This window comes from Marmota marmota, unplaced genomic scaffold (assembly GCF_001458135.2).
Source record: "Marmota marmota marmota unplaced genomic scaffold, marMar, whole genome shotgun sequence".
In the NCBI taxonomy this organism is placed as follows: Eukaryota; Metazoa; Chordata; class Mammalia; order Rodentia; family Sciuridae; genus Marmota; species Marmota marmota.
The window spans coordinates 6,960,300-6,984,460 of NW_026000261.1; the positions used below are offsets into that span (position 1 = coordinate 6,960,300).

The following is a 24,161-nucleotide window of genomic DNA, read 5'->3' on the forward strand; positions in this document are numbered from 1 at the left end:
ATATATATATATATATATATGAAATACTAAGATTGTGGATTGATTTCACTTTTGAATATATACAAAAATGTTCTAAATAAAAATTTAAAAAGAAATCCAACAGGACAACAAAGGAATTAAAATACCAAAATCAAATAGGGTTTATTCCAGGAATAAAAGAATGACTCAACATTAGAAAATATATCAACTTATAGAACTATGTTAAAATATTTAAAACCTTTTTTAAAATTAGAGCATAGTATTTTGGTTCATTTGACAAAATCATACATGCAAGGAATTTGATTTGAATCCCCATTCTCTCCCCCTTTTTTCCCCCTCTGCTTCCCTCTATTTTACCTCCTCTATTCTATTAAACTTCTTTTCATCTATATATACATAAAGGTGAAATTCCCTTAGGTGCCTTTATATATGTATATAACACAATTTTGTTATTCCATATTTCTTCCCCTTTCCTTTCCTTCCTTCCTCACTCTTGTTCTCCTTCATCTACTCCACTGATATTCTCTGTATCTTTATGATATCCCATCCATTCTTCAACCATCATCTTTCCATTGTTCATTCTAAACCTTTCAAAACAAAATTCAGCAGCCAATCAAAATAAAAACTCTAAATAATAAAGACAATATTTAAATATGATTCAAACAAATAGCAAATATACTAAATGATAAAATGCTAAAACCATTTCCAATAAGATCATAAACAAGGCAAGGATATCTGATATCACCACAGTGTTTTGTTTGTTTATTTGTTGTGGTGTTGGGGATTGACCCCAAGGCCTCCATGTAACTACCATACCACTTTGTCACATTCCCAGCCCTCACCACAGTGCTTCTAATGTTTTGGTTGAGGCAAAAGAAATTAGAAAATTAAATAATTAGCATAAATATTGGTAAAGTAGATAAAAGCATCACAGATAAACCCAAGAGACTCCAGTTTTCTTTAAATCTAAAATTATCAGTCTGGTAAGATTATCATATACAAGAAAATATATCAAGTCAAAATATTTATTGAGATACAATTTAATCTTTCTTATTTTTTATCTTTAAAAAATTTTTGACATATAATATATATGCCATAACATTCATCCATTTTAATAGTGATTAGGGTAAATTTACAAACTAAACAACCACAATCACAATTCAATTTTAGAACAATTCCATTGCCTCAAAAAGACCTCTTTTTGCCTCCCTTACATTTATCTCTATCTTAAATCTGTTCTGAAATTTAGACCCATGTATCTCACTGTTTACCAGATATTTTCATTTAGATAATCACAGGCACCAAAAACTCAGTGTTTCCAAAGCTGAACTCATCTCCTTCCCACACCTTTTTCCATTAAATTTGATTCTCCTCTAATGTTCCCTAAATCAAAGAAGGGCACCTTCTGCCTCCTCAGAAACATCGGGTATCATTCTTATTTTCTCTGACTTTGTCATCTCCATATCCAATGAATCATCACACTCCATATATTTTACCTCCTAAGTACAATTCAAATAGACTCTTTTCAGTTCTTACTAGTTATTACTTTGCTATATGTCCACCAAAATCTTGTCCTTAAATGAATCTATCTGCACATACATTCAAACAATCACATATTGAATGCCTACAATGTGCCAAGCACTGTGCTACAACATTCCCTGACTAGTATCTCTGTCTCCAGCGTTATCTTCCCAAAACATTCTTAATTCAGCCGCCAGGCAGCATACTCTTTGGAAACACACCACTCCCATGCTTAAAATGGTTTTATGCTAAGATTCAATAAGATAAATTCTATCTGACCATAAGATAAATTCCAAACTTCTTAACATGGCTTTTAAGATTCTTGGTGATCAAGTCCCTATGTACCTCTTTAGTACCTCTCTAGCCTCTTATCACTCCCTTTGGATAAGTCACTTAGCTATCTAAATTTATTCATCTGAAAAAAAAATGGGGATAATAGTGCCTATCCCAATAGTTGAGAAGATTAAATGCAATAATACACATAAAGCACTTAACACAATACCTGGTGCATATTAAATGCTAATTAGTATTAGCATTGATAGTAGTGATGATGTTAGCCTTCTTTAATTCCCCTCTTCTAATAAACTCCTACAGTGCTTCTGGTTAATATCATACAATTTAACATGAATTATTTTATTTTGTATTGCTTGCAAATGCTTCATATTATAACTTCTAATAACTAGACTACAAAGTCCTTGAAAAAAAGGATAGTGACTTACACACCTGCGGTATGCCCTGTAGCATTTAGCACAATGCTAAACACATAATGGATCTTAATACTTTCTGATAAAGATTAAGAAAGGGAAAAGGTGATGAAAGTTTTACTGCATCTCTAGAAGGTTAGTTATATTTTAAGACCATAAATAATAGACACCAAAACCTTGTGAACATCATTGGCTTTCATCTTTTAGGCTAATCATGTGTCACTGGTTTAGCATGGGACTTGGCAGTACTCACTGTAAGTCAGTGGGTTCCCCCCCACAATGGTTTGCTGCCAATATTCTGTTTTTTACAGAAATTGAGTGTGAAAACATGGGTGTTTAATTCTACTCTCTGGCATGCAGACAATATGCAATTTGCCTACTCATCTGTGGTAACAGATTTTTACTTCTTGAATATAAATGTTCACTGAGCTACCAATATAATATAAATTCTGTTCCATTAGAAAGCCAATAGAATCCTCCCAAAATTTGTATTTTTTTAATAGAAAATCTTTTTTAATATACCTTTACCTTTTATTTATTTTTATATGGCACTGAGGATTAAACCCAGTGTTTCACACATGCTAGGTGAGCGCTCTACCACTGAGCTACAACCCCAGTCCCCTAGTTTGAATTTCTGAACTGAAGACCTTTGAAAATCAGAAACCCAGACTAGCCCCAGGGGGCTAGACTATCCAGAGCTCCTCACAGAGCTCTTCAGATGCTAGAACATCCCACAAATTTGGCAAGAATTTCATAGTATGTGCACTATAAACTGGCATCCTTGATTGGTTCCCTTTCCTTTTCACATAATTTTTCTTCGTCTATCATTTTTACATTCCCTACCTAATCCTGTCACTTCATGTTCCAGGCTTGCCCCTGCACCTGATACCTTTGGGCATTCGTATGCCTGCTGTTCTGTGCCAGTGCATGACTACTCTGTATACTGAAGAAGCAAAAACTCAGTGGTTCTATACAATTTGGACTCCCATTTGGTACAATGCAATCTTTGAGCTAAAGTTTTATCAGTTTAGAAATTGTTCCAAAGCCAATGACTATTTTGTGCCTTTGAGGTTACTAAGGAGAAGCTGAAAGAGGCTTCTTATATGGAGGGGAAGGGAAAGTCAGTTCTGAACAGAAAAGACAATGTTTCCAATTAGAAGAAGCAAAAGGCCAGGGAATCCTCCTGTTGTGTTCCAGTTCTTCTGCTTATGTGGAGAAAACAGCAAGGAATTGAAAAGAACCCTTGGTAGGAAAAAGTAGTCCCCACCACCTGGTTAAAACATGAATTGTCTCACTGGACATACACACTTCTTCTTAGATAAATCCTCTTACACGCACACACATACCCCCAAACACAAGAGATGAACACTCAGGCTGCCATCTATAAAATAGATGCATAATACGTACCGCACACAAGGGCCTTAAGATGCATGCTCTAAAGAGATTATCAGTATAGAGAAAGGCATGCCCAAAATACTGCTCTACTATCACACTGCATCATTCCCACATGGACACACACCTATGTAACACACCAAGACTGGTAACACAAACATCTCCTTTACCCTGACCATAAACACAATAATCAGCAACTTGCAGAACATTGCACATAGAGCCATCAATTGATTAATCTTGTGTTTTGCCCTTCACTTTTAACACAGCACAGTGGTTAGGAGCATATATTTAGAGTCAAACTGCAATATAAACCCCCATTCTGACACTCCATGTGTGACTTTGAACATATTGGTTACTTGCTCTATGTCTCAGTTTCCCTGTTTGTAATACAAGAATAGTATGTACTTCATCAGATTATTGTGCATATAAAATGAACTCATGCACTTAAATCTCTTAGGGGTACTGAATGTTCCTAGGACAAACCAAGATAGGGTAAATATGAATTCAAGATTTGAGAATGGGCTGAGGTATGGGATTCCCTTTCTGTCTTCAGGTGGTAAATAGCTGATTTCCTGGATATACATGAATTTGTCTTTTTAAAATATATATATATTTTAGTTGTAGGTAGACACAATACCTTTATTTTTATTTTTTATGTGGTGCTGAGGATTGAACCCAGTGCCTCATTCATACCAAGCAAGCGCTCTACCACTGACCCACAGCCATAGTACTACATGCATTCCTTTAAAATTTTTTTTTGTAGTTGTAGATGGACAGAATGCCTTTATTTTATTTGCTGATTTTTATGTGGTGCTGAGGATCAAACCCAATGCCTCACACATGCTAGGCAAGTGCTCTGCTGCTGAGTTATAGCCCCAGCACCCTACACACACTTCTTGATAATCATTCTATCAAAGAACATGGATCCACAATTAATAACAGCATACTCATTCTTTTTCAAAGGAAATATATATTTGCTGTCATTGTGGTATTATATTTATTGTTTTTAGTCTGTTTTCAATGAGGTAATATTAAATATGCTTTAGAGAGTACCTCCTTATTGCCAAACTCTTTGTAACTGTTAAGAAAATCTGTGTCTCAGGCTGGGGTTGTGGTAGAGCCCTCGCCTAGCATGTGCAGGGCACTGGGTTCGATCCTCAGCACCACATAAAAATAAATAAATAAAATAAAGGTATTGTGTCCAACTAAAACTAAAAAATATTCTTTTTCCTTTTTCTGATATTCTTTTTTAAACAAATAAAAAAACTAAAAATATTTTTAAAAAAAGAAAATCTGTGTCTAATTTTTTTACAAACAGTGCTGATAAAACTAGATATCTATATGTAGAAAAATGAAACTAGATCCCTATCTCTCACCCTACACCAAATTCAACTTAAAGTGGATCAAAGACCTAGGAATTAAACCAGAAATCCTGCAACTGCTAGAAGAAAATGTAGGCTTAACACTCCAACATATAGGCACAAGTGACAACTTTTCTCAATAGGACTCCTAAAACTCAGGAAATAAAATTGATAACCAATAAATGGGATGGCATCAAGTTAAAAGGCTTCTACATACCCAAGGAAACAAGAGCATGAAGAGAGAACCTACAGAAATATGCTTCAGAGAGTACCTCCTTATTGCCAAACTCTTTGTAACTGTTAAAATCTGTGTCTCAGGCTGGGGTTGTGGGAGAAAATCTTTGCTAGCTGCTCTTAAAGGATTAATACCCAGAATATACAAAGAACTATAAATAATTAAACAACCTAGCCAATAAATGAGCAAACAAACTAAACAGACAAGAAGAAATACAAGTGACCTTCATATACATGAAAAATGCAATTAGGAAAATACAAATCAAAACTTCATTGAGACCGAGCATGGCTCATGCCTGTTATCCCAGTAACCCAGGAGATTGAGACAGGAGGATCATAGGTTTGAAGCCAGCATCAGCAACTTAGTGAGGCTGTGAGAAATATAGTGAGACCCTGTCTCAAAATAAAAATTAAAAAGGCTGGGAATGGGGCTCAGTGATTAAGCACCCCTGGGTTCAATCCCTGGTACAAATTTTTGTTGTTGTTGTTGAGATTTCATCTCACTCCAGTTAGAATGGCAGACATCAAAAATACAAATAGTAGGGCTACGATATAGCTCAGTAGTAGAGCACTTGCCTTGCATGTGCAAAGCCCTAGGTTAAATCTCCAGCACTGAGGGGGAAAAAAAAGAGAATACAAATCATAATAAATGCTGAAGAGGACATGAAGAAAAAGAAACACTTTTAGACTGTTGGTGGAATTTTAAATAAGTACATCCAATATGGAAATCACTATGGAGGCTTCTCAAAAGACTAGGAATAGAACCACCATATGACCCAGCCATACTACTCCTTGGTATTTCTCCAAAGAATTAAAGTCAGCATACTCTAGAGATGCATGTGTACTTATGTTTACAGCAGCACAATTCACAATAGCCAAATTATGGAACCAGTCTAGGTGTCTGTCAACAGAAGAATGAATAAAGAAAATGTGATATATATACACAATGGAGTTACACTCAACCATAAAGAATAATGCAACTGTCATTTGCAGGAAAATGGACGGAGCTTGAGAGCATTATGTTAAGCAAAATAAGACAAATTCAGAAAGTTAAGAGTAGTATGTTTTCTCGCCTATGTGGAAGCTAGAGAAGATTTTTAAAAATCCCTTCTCTTTTCAACTCAGGAAAAGAGAAGGGATACCAGTAGAACAGAGAAAAGGGATCAGGGGGAGGGAGGAGGGAAGAAAAAGTGGAACAACATTGACCATATTATACTATTATACTGTATGCATGTATGAATATGTAACAATAAATAAGACTATTATGTATAATTATAATGTGACAATAAAAAGAAACAAAAAGAAAGAAAGCTGGGGGATGGTAATGAATCCTGGAAAAAAATGAAAGAGAAGTTGTGTCTCATCAAGACAACTTTTACCCTGCAACATGGTCATGCAAAGCCTTAAAAAGGAGGACCTAGCTAAGTAGTCTGACAAAACAAAGTGCAGATTCTATAATAAACTGACTATATGGCTGGGAATAATGCTGCTACCTGGAACTACCCATCCTATTTTCACCTCCCACCTGCCTGAAAAATAATATGAGCAAGTAACTTCTTGATGTTGGGCACTACTCCTTCCTTTTGCCAATGCTAGCAGCTGTCCTCCTCCCTACCCAAGAAGGACTCTTAGGATAGAGCCACTCTGGATTATCAAGATAGGTCAAAGGCAGGAGTACATAAGAGGTTTGCCTTGGATCCAGTAATGTCAAGTCCCCAAACAGACCATCTATTCTTCCAGAGCTAGAACTATTTGGGGGAGAAAAACAGTGGGAATTCCAGAGTTGTTTCCTTCCTTTCTGAACACAAATTAATCAGTGGCAAGCAAACAAACAGCTTCTCTGAAAAGCTGCCTAGTGCAATGGCAAGAACATGGGCTTTGGGGTAGGAGAGATATAGAGTGGAGTCCCAGCTTATCCTATGTGTGACCTTGAGTTAGGCATCTAATTTCTCTAAACCTCCAATTCTCTTTTACAAAATGGGAATATCAACTGTATTACAGGGTTGTCATAAACATTAAGTGAAACTGGAAACAAGAATGCCTGTTACACAGTGCCCAGAATAAATTATTCAAATATGATTCTCTCTCCCTCCCAGTCCCTGCTTAACCATACCACACAGCTGGACTCCTCTTGACAGGCAGAGACAGAAAGGATGACTCAACAGCTGTGTGCATGTCTGTTGTGGTAATGGATGTTTGGTTTAGGTCTGAAATTGTTTTTTTTAATTTGGGTTTTTGGCTGGGTTGATGGCAGAAGAGAATGGAGGTAAGAGTAGGACCAAAAGTGTTCAAAGGTGCAAGTTAGGCTTGATAGGTCTTTATTAGGTATCAACTTTCCAAGAGCTCATTGGAAATAGGTAACTTGAGCAGATCATGAAGAGTGGAGCAAGCAGGAGGGGAGAAAAATTAGGCAAGTGTTCTGGTCATATAGTGTCATATGGAATTTGAACACTGAGGAATGGTAATGGAAGAGGAATTCAGCAGATGATAAATGGGGTTACAAGAGGGGGTTCATTGGACCCAAGCAAAATGTAAAAATAGAATGAGAAAGCATGCCTATATGAACTATTTTGGCTAAGAAGACATGACTATACCTGAAACCTTCCTGTCCTATATATGTGGGGAAGGAAAACAATATTAATCCCAACTCACTTTATCCCTAATCCATATTATATGTTCCTCCATATATTTCAACTGCAACATTTAATGGCATCGAAGATGTTATTTCACTGTAATACATCAAGAATTGTCACAAAGCATTTTTGAAAAAGGACTGAACACCTTAGGTGTCTGAAATATTATAAAGTGTTTTCTTTTCTAGTATAAAAATAGGCTATGCCCACATTCAGATTGCAGCTGATTTAAGTTTTTTACCTATATTAAATGTAAATTGCTATATACTTAATATATTGAATGAAATACACTGAATTAGTCAGTACTCAAATATAAATGAATAGAATGACTAGGTCAATAGGCACTTATTCTTGCATTGTTCATGGAAACCATTTTCTTCTCCTATAATCCTACTGTAGTTTCAAAATAGGTATTTTATTCTCATAAGGCACTGGTAGCTCAAGTCCTTCTCAGGAGCTATTATGTCTGCTTCCCTTACTCTTCCATCTCTCACAAAAAATACTAACAGAATACTTTGGCTAATGAACATTTAAAAATCCCAAAGAAGTCAAGAGATGAAAGATGCATCCCTCCCTAAAATTTCTCTTTTGCTTTTCTTAGAGGCAGTAACCCAGAGGGCATTGGGCAGGATACAAGGCAAGTTTACTGAAGTATCAATGTAAAGAATCTATTCTTGCAGAAGGGCAACAAACTTTTGCCTACCAAATAAAATTTGTTTAAGTTAGTAACTGACAACCAGCAGCTAATGGAGCACAGAATCTTTTTTTAGTTTATGGCTTTTTCAAACTTACAGGGGTTATTGAATAAGGCCATAGGACTGGGATTGCCAGCATTTTTGGTGCTGCAATTTCATTACACCTTCCTCTTTCCAAAGAAAGTTCTGGTTCATATATGTTATATTTGAAATTGTGAACCTTTGGGAATTACTTTCTTCCACCCCCCTCAGAGATAGTGATAAATCCTCTGGAAGTCCTAAGGTCAAGGATAGGATAATCTCTAGCAAAAGGTATGATGCCCATAAGTACTACTATCAACAACTGTTCCTACTACTACTTTGCTTCTTCTTCCTCCTTTTCTACCTTTCCCACCACCCCTTCTTCTCCCACACCACCATTTATTTAGCCTTGATTATAATGCCAGGTCCAGTAACAGGAGTTTTCCATGTCTTACCTTTTCCTTTTAAGATATCAGTCCAAGTTTTATAGATGATGAAATGATGAAACTGAAGCTCAGAGATGTTCAGTTACACACTTGGCATGATTCCTGTCTGTCCACCTCCAAAGCTACCATATAACACTGCATCTGAGAACCTACATATCATTTCTAGGGGAACCAAGTTATAAAAACAAGGCTTTGGTGAGCACAATGGTGCATGCTCGTATTTACAGCCACTCAAGAGGCTAAGGCAGGAAGATAGCAGGTTCCAGGGTCACAACTTAGCAAGACCCTGTCTCAAAATAAAAACAAAAACAAAAAGGGCTGGGAAAGAAGCTAATGGTAAAGCACTCTTGGGTTCAACCCCCCATACTGAGAAAGGGAAGCTTTGGAAATAGGCAAGAGAGTCCTTGGAGAGGTACCTGAACACCAAGTCAGGAAGGGAAGGGGAACATGTGTGGTTGGAAGTAGTGGATCTAGTAAGTTCTATTGTTAGTTACTCAGTAACAAAATAATAAACAACAAGAGCTTTACACATGTGTTTCTTTGTAATTCCAATTGTTTTCCACTTCAAAAGGATTAAAAACTACCACCCTATTTCTCTCTCATTTTCATGATCCAACTCCTTGTAGCTTGCATTTCCTTACAACTTACTTTCTTCTTGACCTCTTTGAATCTATCTTCTATTTTCATCTTTGCACAGAACTTTGTCCCTCAAAGGTCACTAATGATATTTTATTCTATGTTTTCTCTGCACCAATGGATTCTATCAAAACTTTCATACCATAAGAACCTCTTTTCCTTTGAAATTTTGATCCTTGGTTTCTGATTGTATTCCTCCTCCCTTAACTGTTCTTTCCACCTTTCCTTTGCTCTCCTCCAGAACCCACATCCCTATCTCATATTTCTTACTCACTACAAGTCATCTTGAAAAATGGGTCCAGGAACCACTAGTGACAAGGAGACATCCAAGTAGTATATACATTAGTCTTGAAAAAGAATGTGTAATAGATCAATTAGGGGCACAAGCTCTGAAGAAAAAGAATCTGGATTCAAATCCCCACTACGTTACCTACTGGTGGCATCACCTTGGCAAATCACTTACATCTTTCTGTACCTCCATTTATCTAACTGCAAAGCAAGAATAACAACAGTGTTTACACCATAGAGTTTTTGTGAGGATTAAATGAGTTAACATATATAAAGTGTTCACCTGGTGGAGAGGATATACTCACTGTTATTTCTTATTGTAGTCTTTAAAACATGAAACCTAAAACTTTTATTCTTTCCACAAATGAAGAGTTTAATTCTGATATTTAACTTTAAAAATTTATACCATACCTTGGTAATCTCATTAAAGCACCACAGTCTTTATATTTATTTTCAGAAGATCAATTGTTGTTGTATTCCGAGCAACAAACAATTATTGGAAATCCATCTTAGCTCCCCTTCTTCTGCACATTCTCCACGGCTTGAAGTGCTACTTAGATGCTGATGACTTCCAGGTTTATCCCTTTCCCAGATCCCTCTCCTAACCTGCAGATACAGCCAACAAGCTGCCTAGCAGGCATTTTCCACCTGACTCTCTGAGCCATGCACAACAAACCTCACATGTATAAAAAGAACTCTATTTCCTAACCTAGGTAAAAGCAACAAATCCATTCAGCCCTCCAAGGCATAAAGCTATGGATCATTCTAGTAGTCTCTCTCATTGCATCTACCTGATCATCAGACTCACTTTTTGCAATGATTCTTACAACTTACATTTTGGCTGAACCAAACTTCTGATACATATCTCTAGGATTATCACCCTTCTACTTTCTTGCATATCATCACCTATTCTCCTTTATCTCATTTTTGTTGGCAAAATTCTACTCATATTTCAAGATAATTCCATTTATATTTACAATTTTTAGTCTTTCCCAAGTCCCTCAGGCAGAATTAGGTGTTTCTTCTTCTATCTTAGCTTGTCATCTTGAAATTACTTTCATTACAACAATGATCACTTCATATTCTATTTGCCATTTTGCCAGTAAGATTCTCAACCAATCTGTGTTCCTCGAGGGCAGGAATCATTTCCTATTTACTGTTATATACCCAGAAGCTTAGGGAACCATTTCAATCATATGATTTGTCATTCCCATCCTCACTAATACTTCTGCTGTGTGCCTCTCCAGCCAAGAGAAGTAATTTATTTTTTTCTTCTTTGACATTTGACCAAAATGCATTATCTCCACTAAATTTTTCCTGATTACACTTGTTTCACCCTACTCACACCTGCATTTTATCATGTCTTCAGTGCTTATAGAGGGCTGCTCCAACAAACATGTTTGTACTTGAATTGTTTACATTCCATTCCTTCTTCTAGCTCAATCTCCCTAAAACATTTAGGGATCATCTCCTGAAAACATTTATAGCAGCGCTTTTTAAATTACTTGCTTTTCAAAGACGTGTTTTGGGGCTTGAAGAAGAGGTCAAACCGTTAGTACATAGGCCCCAAGATTTTTGCTCTTCCCAAACCTAATACCCTTCCAGGGAGCAATAGCATCGGAAAAGGGAAAGGAACAAGCCACCTAAAATGTGATCTCCAAAGAGAAATATTTCCAAAAGTGATTGAAGCTGAGACCCAGGGCTAGGCAGAAAGCTGAAATTCCCCTAACTAAGGGAAACCTCTCTTTCTTCTCTTTCAACACATCTTCCTTCTTTCTTCTTTGTCCTAAGCCTGAAAAAGCAGGACCACCCAGCTCCTTAAGAGGTTTGTGAAGGGCCATAAAAAAAGCAACCTGCCCATGCAGCTTCTGGGATAGATTAACCCATCATATTGTCGCAACTCTGGAGAGGAAAAAAGAAGATGGCACATTAAATTTCCAGGAAAGTGTTTTAATGTGTTCAGTGTCCTAAAAGCTAAGAACAAAACAAAGTAAACTTGTAAGGGCTCTATTACATTCATTTGTACTTACTGTACTGCATAATTTTCCACTAGATACTGTGCTTTCCCCAGCTATACTAAAAGCTCCTGAGGGTCATCAACCATGTGTATTCCTTTTGTAGCTTCTAAGATGATCATCATATTGAGCATGTTGTGTATGCTCCAAGAAGTACTGTTGACTGAGTGATTACTAAGTATTTATTTTTTCCCCTTGCTATTTTTCAGGAATGCTTGTTATTCACAGAATCATGGAATCTTGGAAGCCAAAAGGAAGTATCCATCTGTTGGTATACATTTTCCCTTGACTATGCATTATACAGAGATTTCCTTTGGAAATATAAACAAAGGATGCCTGATGAGCCAGGACAAAGAACTATATATAGAGATCAAGTGGCCAGAGTAGCAAGGTCAAGGCATGCCCTTCCTTAACCAGATTAAAGGGAGTCTTGATCTGCTTCTACCTCCTTCCCATGCCCCCAAAGAAATTATTTTCAACTGCCTATTTACTGAATTCTGAAAGCTGAGAAGCAACTATAACAAGCTACAATTCAGCTAATAAATCTGTGGTGATCTTAATCTCTGTTTCTGTAATAATAGGAAGACTGCAGCTTTGTTTACTTTCTGAAGAGAGTAGAGAACAGGGAGAAAGAACTAGGATAGGGAGGCAGTATTTATGGCTTCTTTATGAAAAGTCAATCTGTGACAAAAACATTTGCAGACAATAAGGAAGGGAACAGGTTTGGCAGGGAAATAGCCTATTCCAGTTTTCTCAGAAGTGCCTTAGATGTGAAACCTCCACCCCCACCCAATGTGAAAGGCCTGGTTTGCACTGTGAATATAGTCATTCCTTATAGACAAATCTGGATTAGTTAAAATGAAAACAAACCAAACCATCCTTAAGTGTCTGGCTCTCAAGTTTGACAGTATCCTATTATTTCATTTTATAAAGTATTTATAAGCATTTATGAAATTTCAAGTCCTTCCTTTAACTCCATTTCTAATCCTGGGGCTTGTCCTGAAGCATTTTGGACACACAGGCTTTGCGTTGAATGAATATAATAAGTAGCCTGGATTCACCCTATTATTAAGGGGAAGGTAAGGGCACAGCCCTAACCTTTCACACAGGATGATGTCAGAGAGGACAGACATGGCCTTCCACAAGCTATCCCATAAGGCCCCTATCAAGGATAGAATCCTAAACTGAAAAACCCTGAAGTTAACCCAGAAAAATACACTTTCATGTTCAACATTTATTATATTACTATTCTTTCTTAGTTTTCAGTTAATGTTTTTATCCCATTGTCCATATTTATTGCATGTGGATATCCACATCAGGGTAGGCTTTTGTAGTGTAAACCCTCAGAAAGTAGACACTGCATCTGCACTGTTTTTTTTGTTTTGTTTTGTTTTGTTTTGTTTTGGATCTGGTATGGTGACATGCATACAGAAGTACTAGTAAAAGGTGACTTTTTGTGTAGCCAGAACAGACAGTAGCATACATGATGGGATTTAACAAACATCCTTAAGAGTTTTCCTTGAATACTTACTTTGCTAGCTCATCACAGGGCTACTTTCCCCTCTTATTTTACTTATGCTAGTGCCACCTCCTTAAGGCTCAGGGTGTAATGCTAACTTCAGAAAAGCACTGATAAAGCATCAACTGTTATCCAAAAGGTCAGAGTGAGTCCTCCCCTACCAAAACAATGATGAATTAATTTGGGAGGGGGGACTAGCTCCTTGCCACTTGAAAACAGTAGGGCACAGAATGTAAAGGCTTGGTTGGCAGCAAGAGCTGGGAAAGGTTGGAATAGGGCTGTGTTTGGGTAAGGCTGGTCATAGTGATAAGCTTCCCTGGGGTGAGGAGATGAAACACTAGAGAGGTGCTAACATAAATGAGCAATAGAAATAAACCACTTACTTTGCTATTTTGACTACTACTTGCTCTGTGTTTAATAGTCTTTTGATTAGAATGAGGAAGGTGATAATTATAATTTCTAACCATATTTTATTCACTATTAAGTGTTATTCCACCTTCAATCATTAAAGTTCTAAACCAAAGGATCACTTATCTAGTCTCCTATTCACAATACTCCATTGTCCCTTCACCAGTGTGGATTTTTTTTTTTTTTTTTTTTTTTTTTTTAGATTCTTTTTTTTATTTTTTTTCAGTGTGGATTTCTTATGCTGTATTCTAGCAGCATAATCAGAAGCTTTGAAAGAACAGAACACAGAGGGATTCTGATTAGCTGAAAACCACTCTGAACTATTATTTTGTTTCTCCCCTCTTGGAAAGGATGAGACAGTAGAGAAAAAGTACAGAATAAAGTAACCATTTACAGAATTGTGACATATGAAATCTGGAAATACACTGAAGATTGTGGAGTCAGTTTTAACTCCTTATTTTATAGGTAAGGATGCTGAAGCTGGGAGGTTAAATTACTTACATTATGTGGCCAGTTAACAGAACAGCCAAGTCTAGAACCCAATTTTCCAACTCACATTCCAATTTTTTTTCTTTTATGTCTTATGCTTCTTCTCAAATCCCCTATTCTATTCTATGCTCTCACACCTAAGTTTAACCAGTACCATATATACCCACATAAAGTACCATTCTGTTCCACAGAGTGCCGCACAGGGATTAAGTTGCAATGGTATGCTCATCATACAAGTACACTCTACTCCAGGAAACCCAAGACTTTAAGTCCAAACAACTGGGAGATGTGGCATTATTCATATAATAAGAGCAAGTCTTTGCTTTATAAGAAGCAAAGTCTCTACAGTCTTAAATAGGAATACCCAGGTAGTATTATAGTAAAATATTTAACTACTTAAAATAAAATAAACTTGAACTCTTAACATTCATCTGTCATACAAGTAAGATTAGAACTAGAAAATCAGGCTCTAAATAGAATCAGAAACATTCATATCCATCATTACCCATGAGGAATCCTCTTTTTTTATATGGCCCTATTTAGATTTTAAGGCCTATGATCAGTTCTTCAACAAAAGCAACACAAAACTAAATGATACATGGGTCTGGGGTTGTGGCTCAGTGTTAAGAGTGCTTGCCTAGCATGTGTGAGGCGCTGGGTTTGATTCTCAGCACTGTATATAAATAAATGAATAAAATAAAGGACCATCAACAACAACAACAAAACTAAACTGATAAATCTGAAGTTTTGTGCATGTTGTTGAGAAAGAGAGAGGAATAACATCTTTCTTTCATGATGCTCAATAAAGAAGAAGTCAACTTCTCTTTTGAGCTATGCTCTAATATTCTATGTAGGTAACAATTTTTAAAACCCTTACACTTGTACAGCACTTTACAATACACAGACAACCTCAATGTAGATATTATTTGTTGATAAAAAGAATAAGAGGAAAGATGATGAGTGAGGGCCAGGTAGGGTGAATGGTATAGCTAAGACCAAAGGCAGGGAATGAAGGAAGGACAGGCAAGCAGTCTTAATCATATTGTTACAGAAACAATATTACACTAATGTCCCTCACCTTACCTCAAGGACTCAGAGTTCCCAACTTCCTTATGATACCCCAGTAAAATCTTTAGGCAGTGATAATGTCCAGTTTGGTGAAAGAAGAAGCACATTTCATCTCTGATTCTCATACTACCTGCTTTTTGGAAAGGAGAGGGATGGCCTCTTTGACTGCTATCCCCGCAATTCATCACCATTACCCATTTTTAAAAACATAGATATCTGTCACTTTTCTTCTTAGGACAAACATCCTAAAGGAATGAGACTTTCTAAAACTTCCATTCTGACCTTTGTTCCAAGTGACTGAGCTATATTCTGTCAAAATACAAGTCCCAAATGATTGCCCAATCCAGGTCCTCTGAAAAAATTGCAAATATTTCTGTTACATACCTCAACCTGCTGGCAAATCTGTATTAGTTTGGCCATTTGATTTTCTAGTTCACTGTTGCGTTTAACCAGGTTGGTGAGGTTCATCTCCAGAGTTTGCTGTCATCGCAGAGAATGTGAAGCCAGAGGGAAACAGGGAAGAAGGGGGGGAAAAAAGAACAATGAGACCAAGAACCAATATCATGTAGAGATCATTCAATAAATAGATATTTCAGAGATTCATTGAGCACTTGCTACAGGCTAGGACTGTTCTAGATACTAGTTAATAATGCTGTCCATCTGTTCCAGAGTATAATTATTGGGCAAAAGACGATATTCCTCACTTTGTAGGTAGATGTAGGGATTTATTAACATTAAACGATGTAATATTTTATAATATTATAATATTTGGAACTTTTCAAAATATCTCATAGTAAATATCTCAATTTTCCCTCATAGTAATTTTATAGCATATAAAAATTGGTAGCATCTCTTCTACCAATGAGTAAACTAAGAAAACTATAATTTATTGAATGATTACTGCTTGCCAGATTATATTCCATGCAATTTCATATATACCATTAATATATTGTAACAATTTCACAAAGGAGATGCTAGTATTTTACTGATGAGAAAGCTGAACTTCAGAGTGAGTGTAAATCATTTTGAAGTCACATAAATTTGCAGCAAAGTGAGGATTGGAACCCAGATCTCTATCCCCTAGACACAGTTTTGACTCAGTACTCTGGTTTTTGTGTTTTGTTTTGTTTTATTTTGTTAGTCTTCTTGTTGATGACACTATAAATTTATCTGTAGGCTCCTTCAATGAGAAATTCATAAAAATCAAGCATTGTATCTCACAATATTCCTTCTTTGGAACTAAGGCATCATCCACAGATATGCTCAGCTTCAAACACAAGGCCTCAACTGTGTCAAGAGGACATCCGTTGCTTACCATCATTTATTAGCACATGCATTCTTTTATGTATACATTAGGAGAGTACTTTGCATGTTTGTTGAAAATAAAGTAGCTAGAACAGTACTTGGAACTCCAGTATATTTTTCAGTTGAGCAGGCAACTCTCTCCTATTCCTTATGTGAAGATTTGAGTGCTATTTTACTCTAGATGAATTATGGGTTTTTAAATCCTTTTCTCTCCTCAAGTCTTTATCTTTGATGGCTATTTTTTCCTCCAGGACCTGTCCCAATACCTTCTCATCCAACATACCAACATACCGCAAAGTCTGTTCCAAATGTAATACCCCAACTTGTTGGCCCTTGTCATGTTAGTATTCCTTCTCTCAGTCTTATTAACTGCTTCATTGCTGTCTCTGTGGTTATTAATGGTTTCTAATTGCTCAAAGTTCGCACTTTTGAAAGAGAGGATAAGAATAACAGTGGGCAGTGAGCAGACATGGATGAAGAGAGGGGACTTGTGTTTTGGGCCCTTTCCTATCTACTAAGTATCATAGCTCAATAAGTGGGCACTGTCCCTACGAATATATCTCAGAGGATATATTCACATAGACATATGTATTTCTAGGCTGGATATTCTGATTTCACTTGTTCTAAAGCTGGATTTTTAAAAAATATATATTTACTTTTTTAGTTGTAGTTTGACACAATACCTTTATTTATTTATTTTTATGTGGTGCTGAGGATTGAACCCAGGGCCTTGCATGTGCTAGGTGAGCACTCTACCGCTGAGCCACAACCCTAGCCCTCAAACTGGATTTTGAAGACCACCTTAACCATTGCTTCCCTTCTTGCCAGTGTCTCATTTTCTTCAGCTTTATTTCCATAAAAGTGGTTTTTCAACATTTATTACAGTTTTCTTGGCTTGAGGGTTTCCTCCCTGACCTTCTTTAATCCCACTAACATCTCCATCTGTGGTCTCCTTAGTAAGCACACGGAAAGGGAAGAAGGAAAAAGGCAGAGTATTGACAATTGATTTGGGCATGATCTCTAAGCTAAATAGATACCAGATAGGGGGAAACAGCAGTTTGGATTTTTTTTAAATGGTAACTTTTAAAAATATCTTTATTTATTTTTTATATGGTGCTGAGGATCGAACCCAGTACCTCACAAGTGTGAGACAAGCGCTCTACCGCTGAGCTATAACCCCAGCCCCAGTTTGGATTTTTAATATAACAAAAATATATTGAGCATCTACTCTGTTCAGTACAGTGACTTCACAGATAGGATGTGAAATTAAGATGGATTTTGAAGTATATGTTGGATTTTATCAGACAGATGGAAGAGGGCAGGGTGTTCCAGGCACAAGGAATAGCATGAGCAAAAGTAAAAATGAATAAAGTAGTTAGGCACTGTGGTGCATGTCTCTAGTCCTAGCTACCTGAAAGGCTGAGGCAGTATGATCACCTGAGCCCAGAAATTCCAGGAAAACCTAGACAATATAAGTAAGATCTCATCTCAAAAAGAAAGGAAAGGAAAGCAGTGAATAGGGATTGGAAAGGAGGAAGAAACAGAGATATAGAGAGGAAGGAAGGGAGGGAGGGAGAGAGGTAAAGGAAAGAAAAGAAAGGTAGGAGGAAGGGATAGAGAATACTGTTCAGAGAATGGTAGTTTAGATGGCTAGAACAGAGGGTACAAAGAGATTAGTAGGGGACAAGGTTGGAAACGGAGATCAAAGTCCTGTTATGAAGGTCTCAAGTGTGTAGATGAATTTGTACATACATTTTTTCCAGTATAAGGTGCTTACCAAAGGCTGTTGAGCAAGCTAATGGAATAATCAGGGTTTCATTTAAGACATTTACCTAGCAGCAGTATGTGGGGCAGACTGAAACAGGAAAGCCTGGGGGGAAGAGACACTAGTTAGAAGACTGAAATATTAGGCAGTTGCTAATGCAGGTCTGAGCCAAGCTAAGAGGATAATGAATAGAAACACATTTGAAGAAAAGATTTGTCACTGTCAAATATGCAGAGAGTACAAGAAATATGAGCATTGGTAAAAGGCAGCTAGATTCGCTAATTAGAGATCACAGCCTTTGAAAAAGGAATTTCAGTCGGGTTTTTTAAACAGATGCCAAATCATAGGGTTAAAGAGTACGTCATTAGTGACATAGTAGAGGCTACAAATCTAGACTCCTCTTCAAAAGTTTTGTTGTAAGGTAACTGTGACAGAGCTCAGTTTGGTCAAAAGATCTAACTTAAATTAGAGAGTGGGAATTGGTAATACATCCAATTGGTCAACAATTTCCTCTACAAGTGGTCCAAATTCTTAAATCAATGGGAATTCCATGTATCAACAAATGAATATATCAACCTATTAGGTAAATATAATATGTATTGATAAATGCAGAGCAGAAACAGTATTAGAAATCTGTTTCCAACTGTGAAATATTTCCATTCAAACATAGGATTCCATGGGGAATTTTTTTTTTAACAATCATAAGCGACCTGTTGCAACACTGGTCCTGAAATTGATAACTCATAAATAATTCATAGTGCAGAGCAGGACTAAGATTCCTGCTGTGTGTTCCTCATTTATGGCCCCAAACTGAGACTCATGCCTTCTCTATAAAGCCACTGAAAACAAAAATTAGAAATGAACACATAATTTGGGGTCTGGTTAGACTATGGGCCTTGGGTTACCGTCACAAAATTATGGTAAATGGTTAGTTTGCTCTGGCCCCCTAGCAATTTGCAGAATGCTAGTGCATTTTAACAACACCAAACTAGAAATGACAAGATGATTCTAATTTCAACCTTGCTTCATTAATATGAAAATGCTTTGAAAAATAAATCTTTGGCTAATGAAAACACCATCTGTTGATGGCTTTTTGCCACTGTTTTCTTACATTATGAGACATAATTTGAGGAAAACACCGAACATTTACTTACTCACTTCCTATTCATTTACAAAGTATTAAAGCCTCCTCTCAAATTGGAATTGATTCTCAATAATGAACATATGCAAAGGGAAGCAGAGAACTGAAGCAATTATGCAGCCTGTTTCCTCACCCTTTCCTTATCAAGCCTAGCACTGACAAATGATTTAAAACTAAAAATTCTGGGCCATTCTAGGTTTGAATGATTAGATTTATTTGGCCAACAGATTATCTTGTCTGTACTCTGGCTGAGTAAACAAAGTGTGTGTGTGTGTGTGTGTGTGTGTGTGTGTGTGTGTGTATACATGTGTGTATGTGCACATGAGTGTGTATAAATTCTCTTTATGTAAAAATAAACATGCTTTGTTGTCATTTAGCTTGAAGAATTGGTTTGTTTTGTTCTTTTCTTGTGCAGTCCTGTTAATGACTGGGCCAGGTTCCCTCTGTCTAAACTCAGTTAGTACAATTTTCTCAGAATAGTTGAACCATGACAGCAAGAGAGCCAAAGTGGCAGGGGAGATTGGAATAGAGATATCTGCTGGGAGGAAATGGGGACAGGAGGTTGGCAGGGAGAGCAGGATGAAGCTCCCATTTCCTGCTGCAGGAGGTCACCTCTGGGTCCTTTGTGCTTCCCCTTTGTGAGGGTTAGAGAAACCAATTTGTTTATGAAACTGGGAGACCCTCTTTCCCTCCAGATATCTATATCATTCTAGCTCTTACAAAATTATACATGTGTCTAAACAACACAAAGCAAGGAGAAGATTTGGCTGGCTTGCATAATTGAGATTCAAACGGCCCAAGTTAGCTAAATTGGCAGTCTACACTGATTCCATTTTTACCCATGTTCCACTTCATTTGTGTTATATAGACAGCCTCTTTGTGCTCCATAGTACCTTTCCCAAAGATGAACATGTTTTGCCATCTGAGAAAGGTGGGCACAGGTTATTCTTCCAGAAAGCATCCATCCAATTTTAAAAAATGACTTGTCTAACCCTATCAAAACAATTGCTATATTTTTAGCTTCTCTAGTCACAGGTTATTTCAGGTAACTTTCTTACGTGCTCCCTCAAAAAACCTGGCCATGCATCAAAACACCAGCTCTTCATTAAATCAAGAGATTATTGTTACAGGACAAACTGGACTCTGATCTCCATCTGTCATACTCTATGAAGGCAGATGTATTCACACGTTTATGAGCACGCTTACATGCACCAACCTGACACAGTAAATTCTAAAGACTAAAATGGGATGCAGCCTTTCTGTTTGTTCTACTGAAACATCTAGTATTGCCATTGAATATCTGTATCTATCTGGCTTTCTAACAGGTATAAGGGGAACATTATCTAAACCTAGGCACGATTCCAATCTTGGAGTTTTGATGTGGAAATTGAACCTTGAGGTGAGTAGGAGAGGGAGAAGTGAAGAAGGGAAGAAAGGATAATCCATCCAAGCCTGATTCTTCCCAATTGACAGAAGACAATCTCATCTTTAAAAATAATCTGAGCCAGTGACCCCATTACTATTGTTTGACATGTTCTTTTTAGACATCCTGTCTACACACAGATATTCCTAGCTCTTCCAAAAGCCAGAAGCCAGAATCTTCACATGCTTTTGGGGTCACATTCTGCCTTCTTTTTTAAATTGCTTGTCTTAAAATACTTACTTTGCTTTCACTTCAGTCTGTCACTTTATGTATCAATTACATATGGCCTTTCAACAACAGAACACACCATCTGGTCCACAAACTGAAGCCCACACCCTTATGCCAGCGTTTATTCTTTCCCCAAACATTTATTTGCTGTTGTATAGACACAGGCTACATCCCAGAATGAAATGCAGGTGATATACTGGATATATAGAACATAGGCCTACTCTACTTGAGGCTTGTTAGAGAATAACTAGACCCTCAAGCCAGGTGAAGCAGGTTGCATTCCTCTTCTTTACAGAAGTCTCTGTAACTACCAAACAAAGACACACACCTACTCATTTCCCCTCATCAGGAATGCTACCCTAACCATCTGCAATTTTCCCATCATCAGGCACAGAGCATAATTAATTATCTAACTTAAATGATTAAATTATTATTTGGACCTTCTTTTTTCATTTCTTTTAGTTGTAGATGGACACAATACCTTTATTTTATTTATTTATTTTTATGTGGTCCTGAGGATTGAACCCCAGTCCTCACACATGCTAGGTGAGTGCTGTACCACTGAGCTACAACCACAGCCCCTTATTAGGACCTTCTAAAAGAAAATATAAACTAAAAATCTAAATCCAGTGTTTAGTTTGCTACCACTCAGAATAGTTAGCCAAAGCCACTCTACTTTCCTAAAGGCCTCAGGATTGTATTCCACTTGCACTCTTCCTCTTTTGTGCCAGCCTCTCATGCACATCCTTTCCTTTCTCTTTCATCTGTTTTTCCTTCATTTCTAGAACATGAGTATGCTGCAAGGCTAAATTCTTGGCCCCCACTTGGCTCACCACTGCACAAATCTACCTCCATGCTGAAGCCACTCCAATCTATTTCTCTAGCCTGGACTTTTCTGTCACTGGAAAGGCCTGAATTTCAATTCCGTCTAGGACACTTACCTTTTCCTTTCTAAGAGCACTCCATACTTACTCCATGCTTCTCTATTTCCAGATGTTTGAACACATTCTTTTCTCTGTACTAGAACATTCCCTTCCCTGAGTCCACCCCATCACCTGATTGAAGGGTATATAAAAACTTACCCCAAATCTCTTAGTGCCCCTGCTATGCTCCCTCACAACTCCCTATGTCTACACAGTCTTATAACTATGACCTTACTTGTCTGTCTCCCCACACTAAACTGAGAGCTCCACCAGGGATGAGACTATCCTGTCATTAATCACTGCAACCCCAAAACCTCTCCTGGTGACTGGAATCTAGTAGATGTCCAGTAAATTCTGATGAATAAGTTAAAGGTGAATGACCCACAATCACATCAAATTCAAACCTAAAGTTAAAACATTCAACCCAAACTGTTGCCTTTTTCTAATTTCCCCATTTCTGTTCTCAATGCCAGGATAATGCCTTGAATAATATAATTATTCAAGATATTTGCAACTCAAAAAATCTTTTTAAATTTCTTTCTCCCCATCATCTATAACCACTACAGTTATATGCCAAGTCCTGTCAATTCTTTCTTCACAGACTCTCTCTAGTTTGAGACTTCTACTCTTTTAAAAATATTTTTTAGTTTTAGTTGGACACAATGTATTTTTTAATTTACTTATTTTTATATGGTGATGAGGATTGAACCTAGTGCCTTGCACATGCTAGGTGAGCACTCTACCACTGAGCCACAACCCCAGCCCAGGACTTCTACTCTTGACAAATTCATTCATGATTCTCTGTTTTTGACTTGATGACATTCTTGCCTTGACTTATCCTCTGTGCCTCAGAGCATTTTGTGAAAGAAAATCTCTGTCATGGCATTCACCATTCTGAATTAGAACTCTCCATTTACTTGTCTGTTTCCCCTACCAAACTCAAAGACCCTTCTTGGTAGGGACTACGTCTTTCTGTGTCCCCAGCTCCTACCATGATGTCCAAAGCATTCAGTAAATTTCAAGTATTCATTAATTGTTAAAAGAGTGAATGAATCCCTAGCCTAAATCCCTGATGCTATAATTTAGGTTTTAACTATTCCATCTTTTATTAGGTACTGGGGATTTAACCTATGACCTTGTGCATACTAGGCAAGCACTCTATCTTTCAGAGCTGTTCTATCTAGGAATGACAAAGAACAAGGTGTTACTTCATTATTTCAACCATTCATGAACTTAAAGGTCACTATCACATTTTCCCTTCAAACCCTATTGCTTTGAGTTTAATAATTCTTGTTTCCTTAATCTTTCCTCACCTGTATTATGTTTCTGTAATATGTTTCTTTGTCCCCTCAAAAAAACAGGACTTTTATCAAACCCAAAACAATCTGAGTCAACATTTGAAAATTATTCTCAAACTAATGATAATTAGCACCTTTCAGATGTTGATGAAGAGAAGACTTAGTACAAAACAAATAACAAAAACAGAAAGATAAGAGCACAAATGATAGGAGTATTATACTTGTTAAACTTGATCCCCCCCAAAAAAAACCAGAAAACATCTTTCAACACAGGATTCTATTAATATTAAGTTAGTATAAAGCCAGATAAATCAATATAAATCATGGAGGAAAAAGAACAAAGAATCAAAGTAGTCTTAGAACACTATTTGAGTAGAGATAAAATAAAATGCATTTTTACCCATATAGTTACAGGGAACATGTACAGATTTATACATATTATATGTAATGGGGAGCAAATCTTGAATAGTTAGAGACAGCAAAGAAGCCAAATCTACAAGAAATAATGACTTTATGACCATTAGTTGGTTTAACTGAGAAACCCCTTGACAGATATTGGGCCTATTCCCATCCACACGTGTGCCATGACCACTATGGGCCACATACCCCAAAAAGAAACAAGGATACACAGCCACAGAGTCATTCTCAGGCACTCATTCATGCAAGAAT

General features: G+C 37.0%; 1 protein-coding gene across 6 annotated transcripts in view; it reads right to left on the reverse strand.

Moving 5' to 3' along the window:
- The window catches only part of Mid2 (midline 2), a 97,390-nt gene that overhangs the window by 52,392 nt on the left and 20,837 nt on the right, over window positions 1–24,161 (reverse strand). For 5 of the 6 annotated variants that reach the window (XM_048796886.1, XM_048796888.1, XM_015497932.2 and 2 more), the window contains exon 3: window positions 15,794–15,889. The exons of the other annotated variant lie outside the window; for it this stretch is intronic. In XM_048796886.1, the coding sequence (XP_048652843.1) occupies window positions 15,794–15,889 (96 nt within the window). The remainder of the gene's footprint in view (window positions 1–15,793; window positions 15,890–24,161) is intronic. 6 annotated transcript variants of the gene reach the window in all.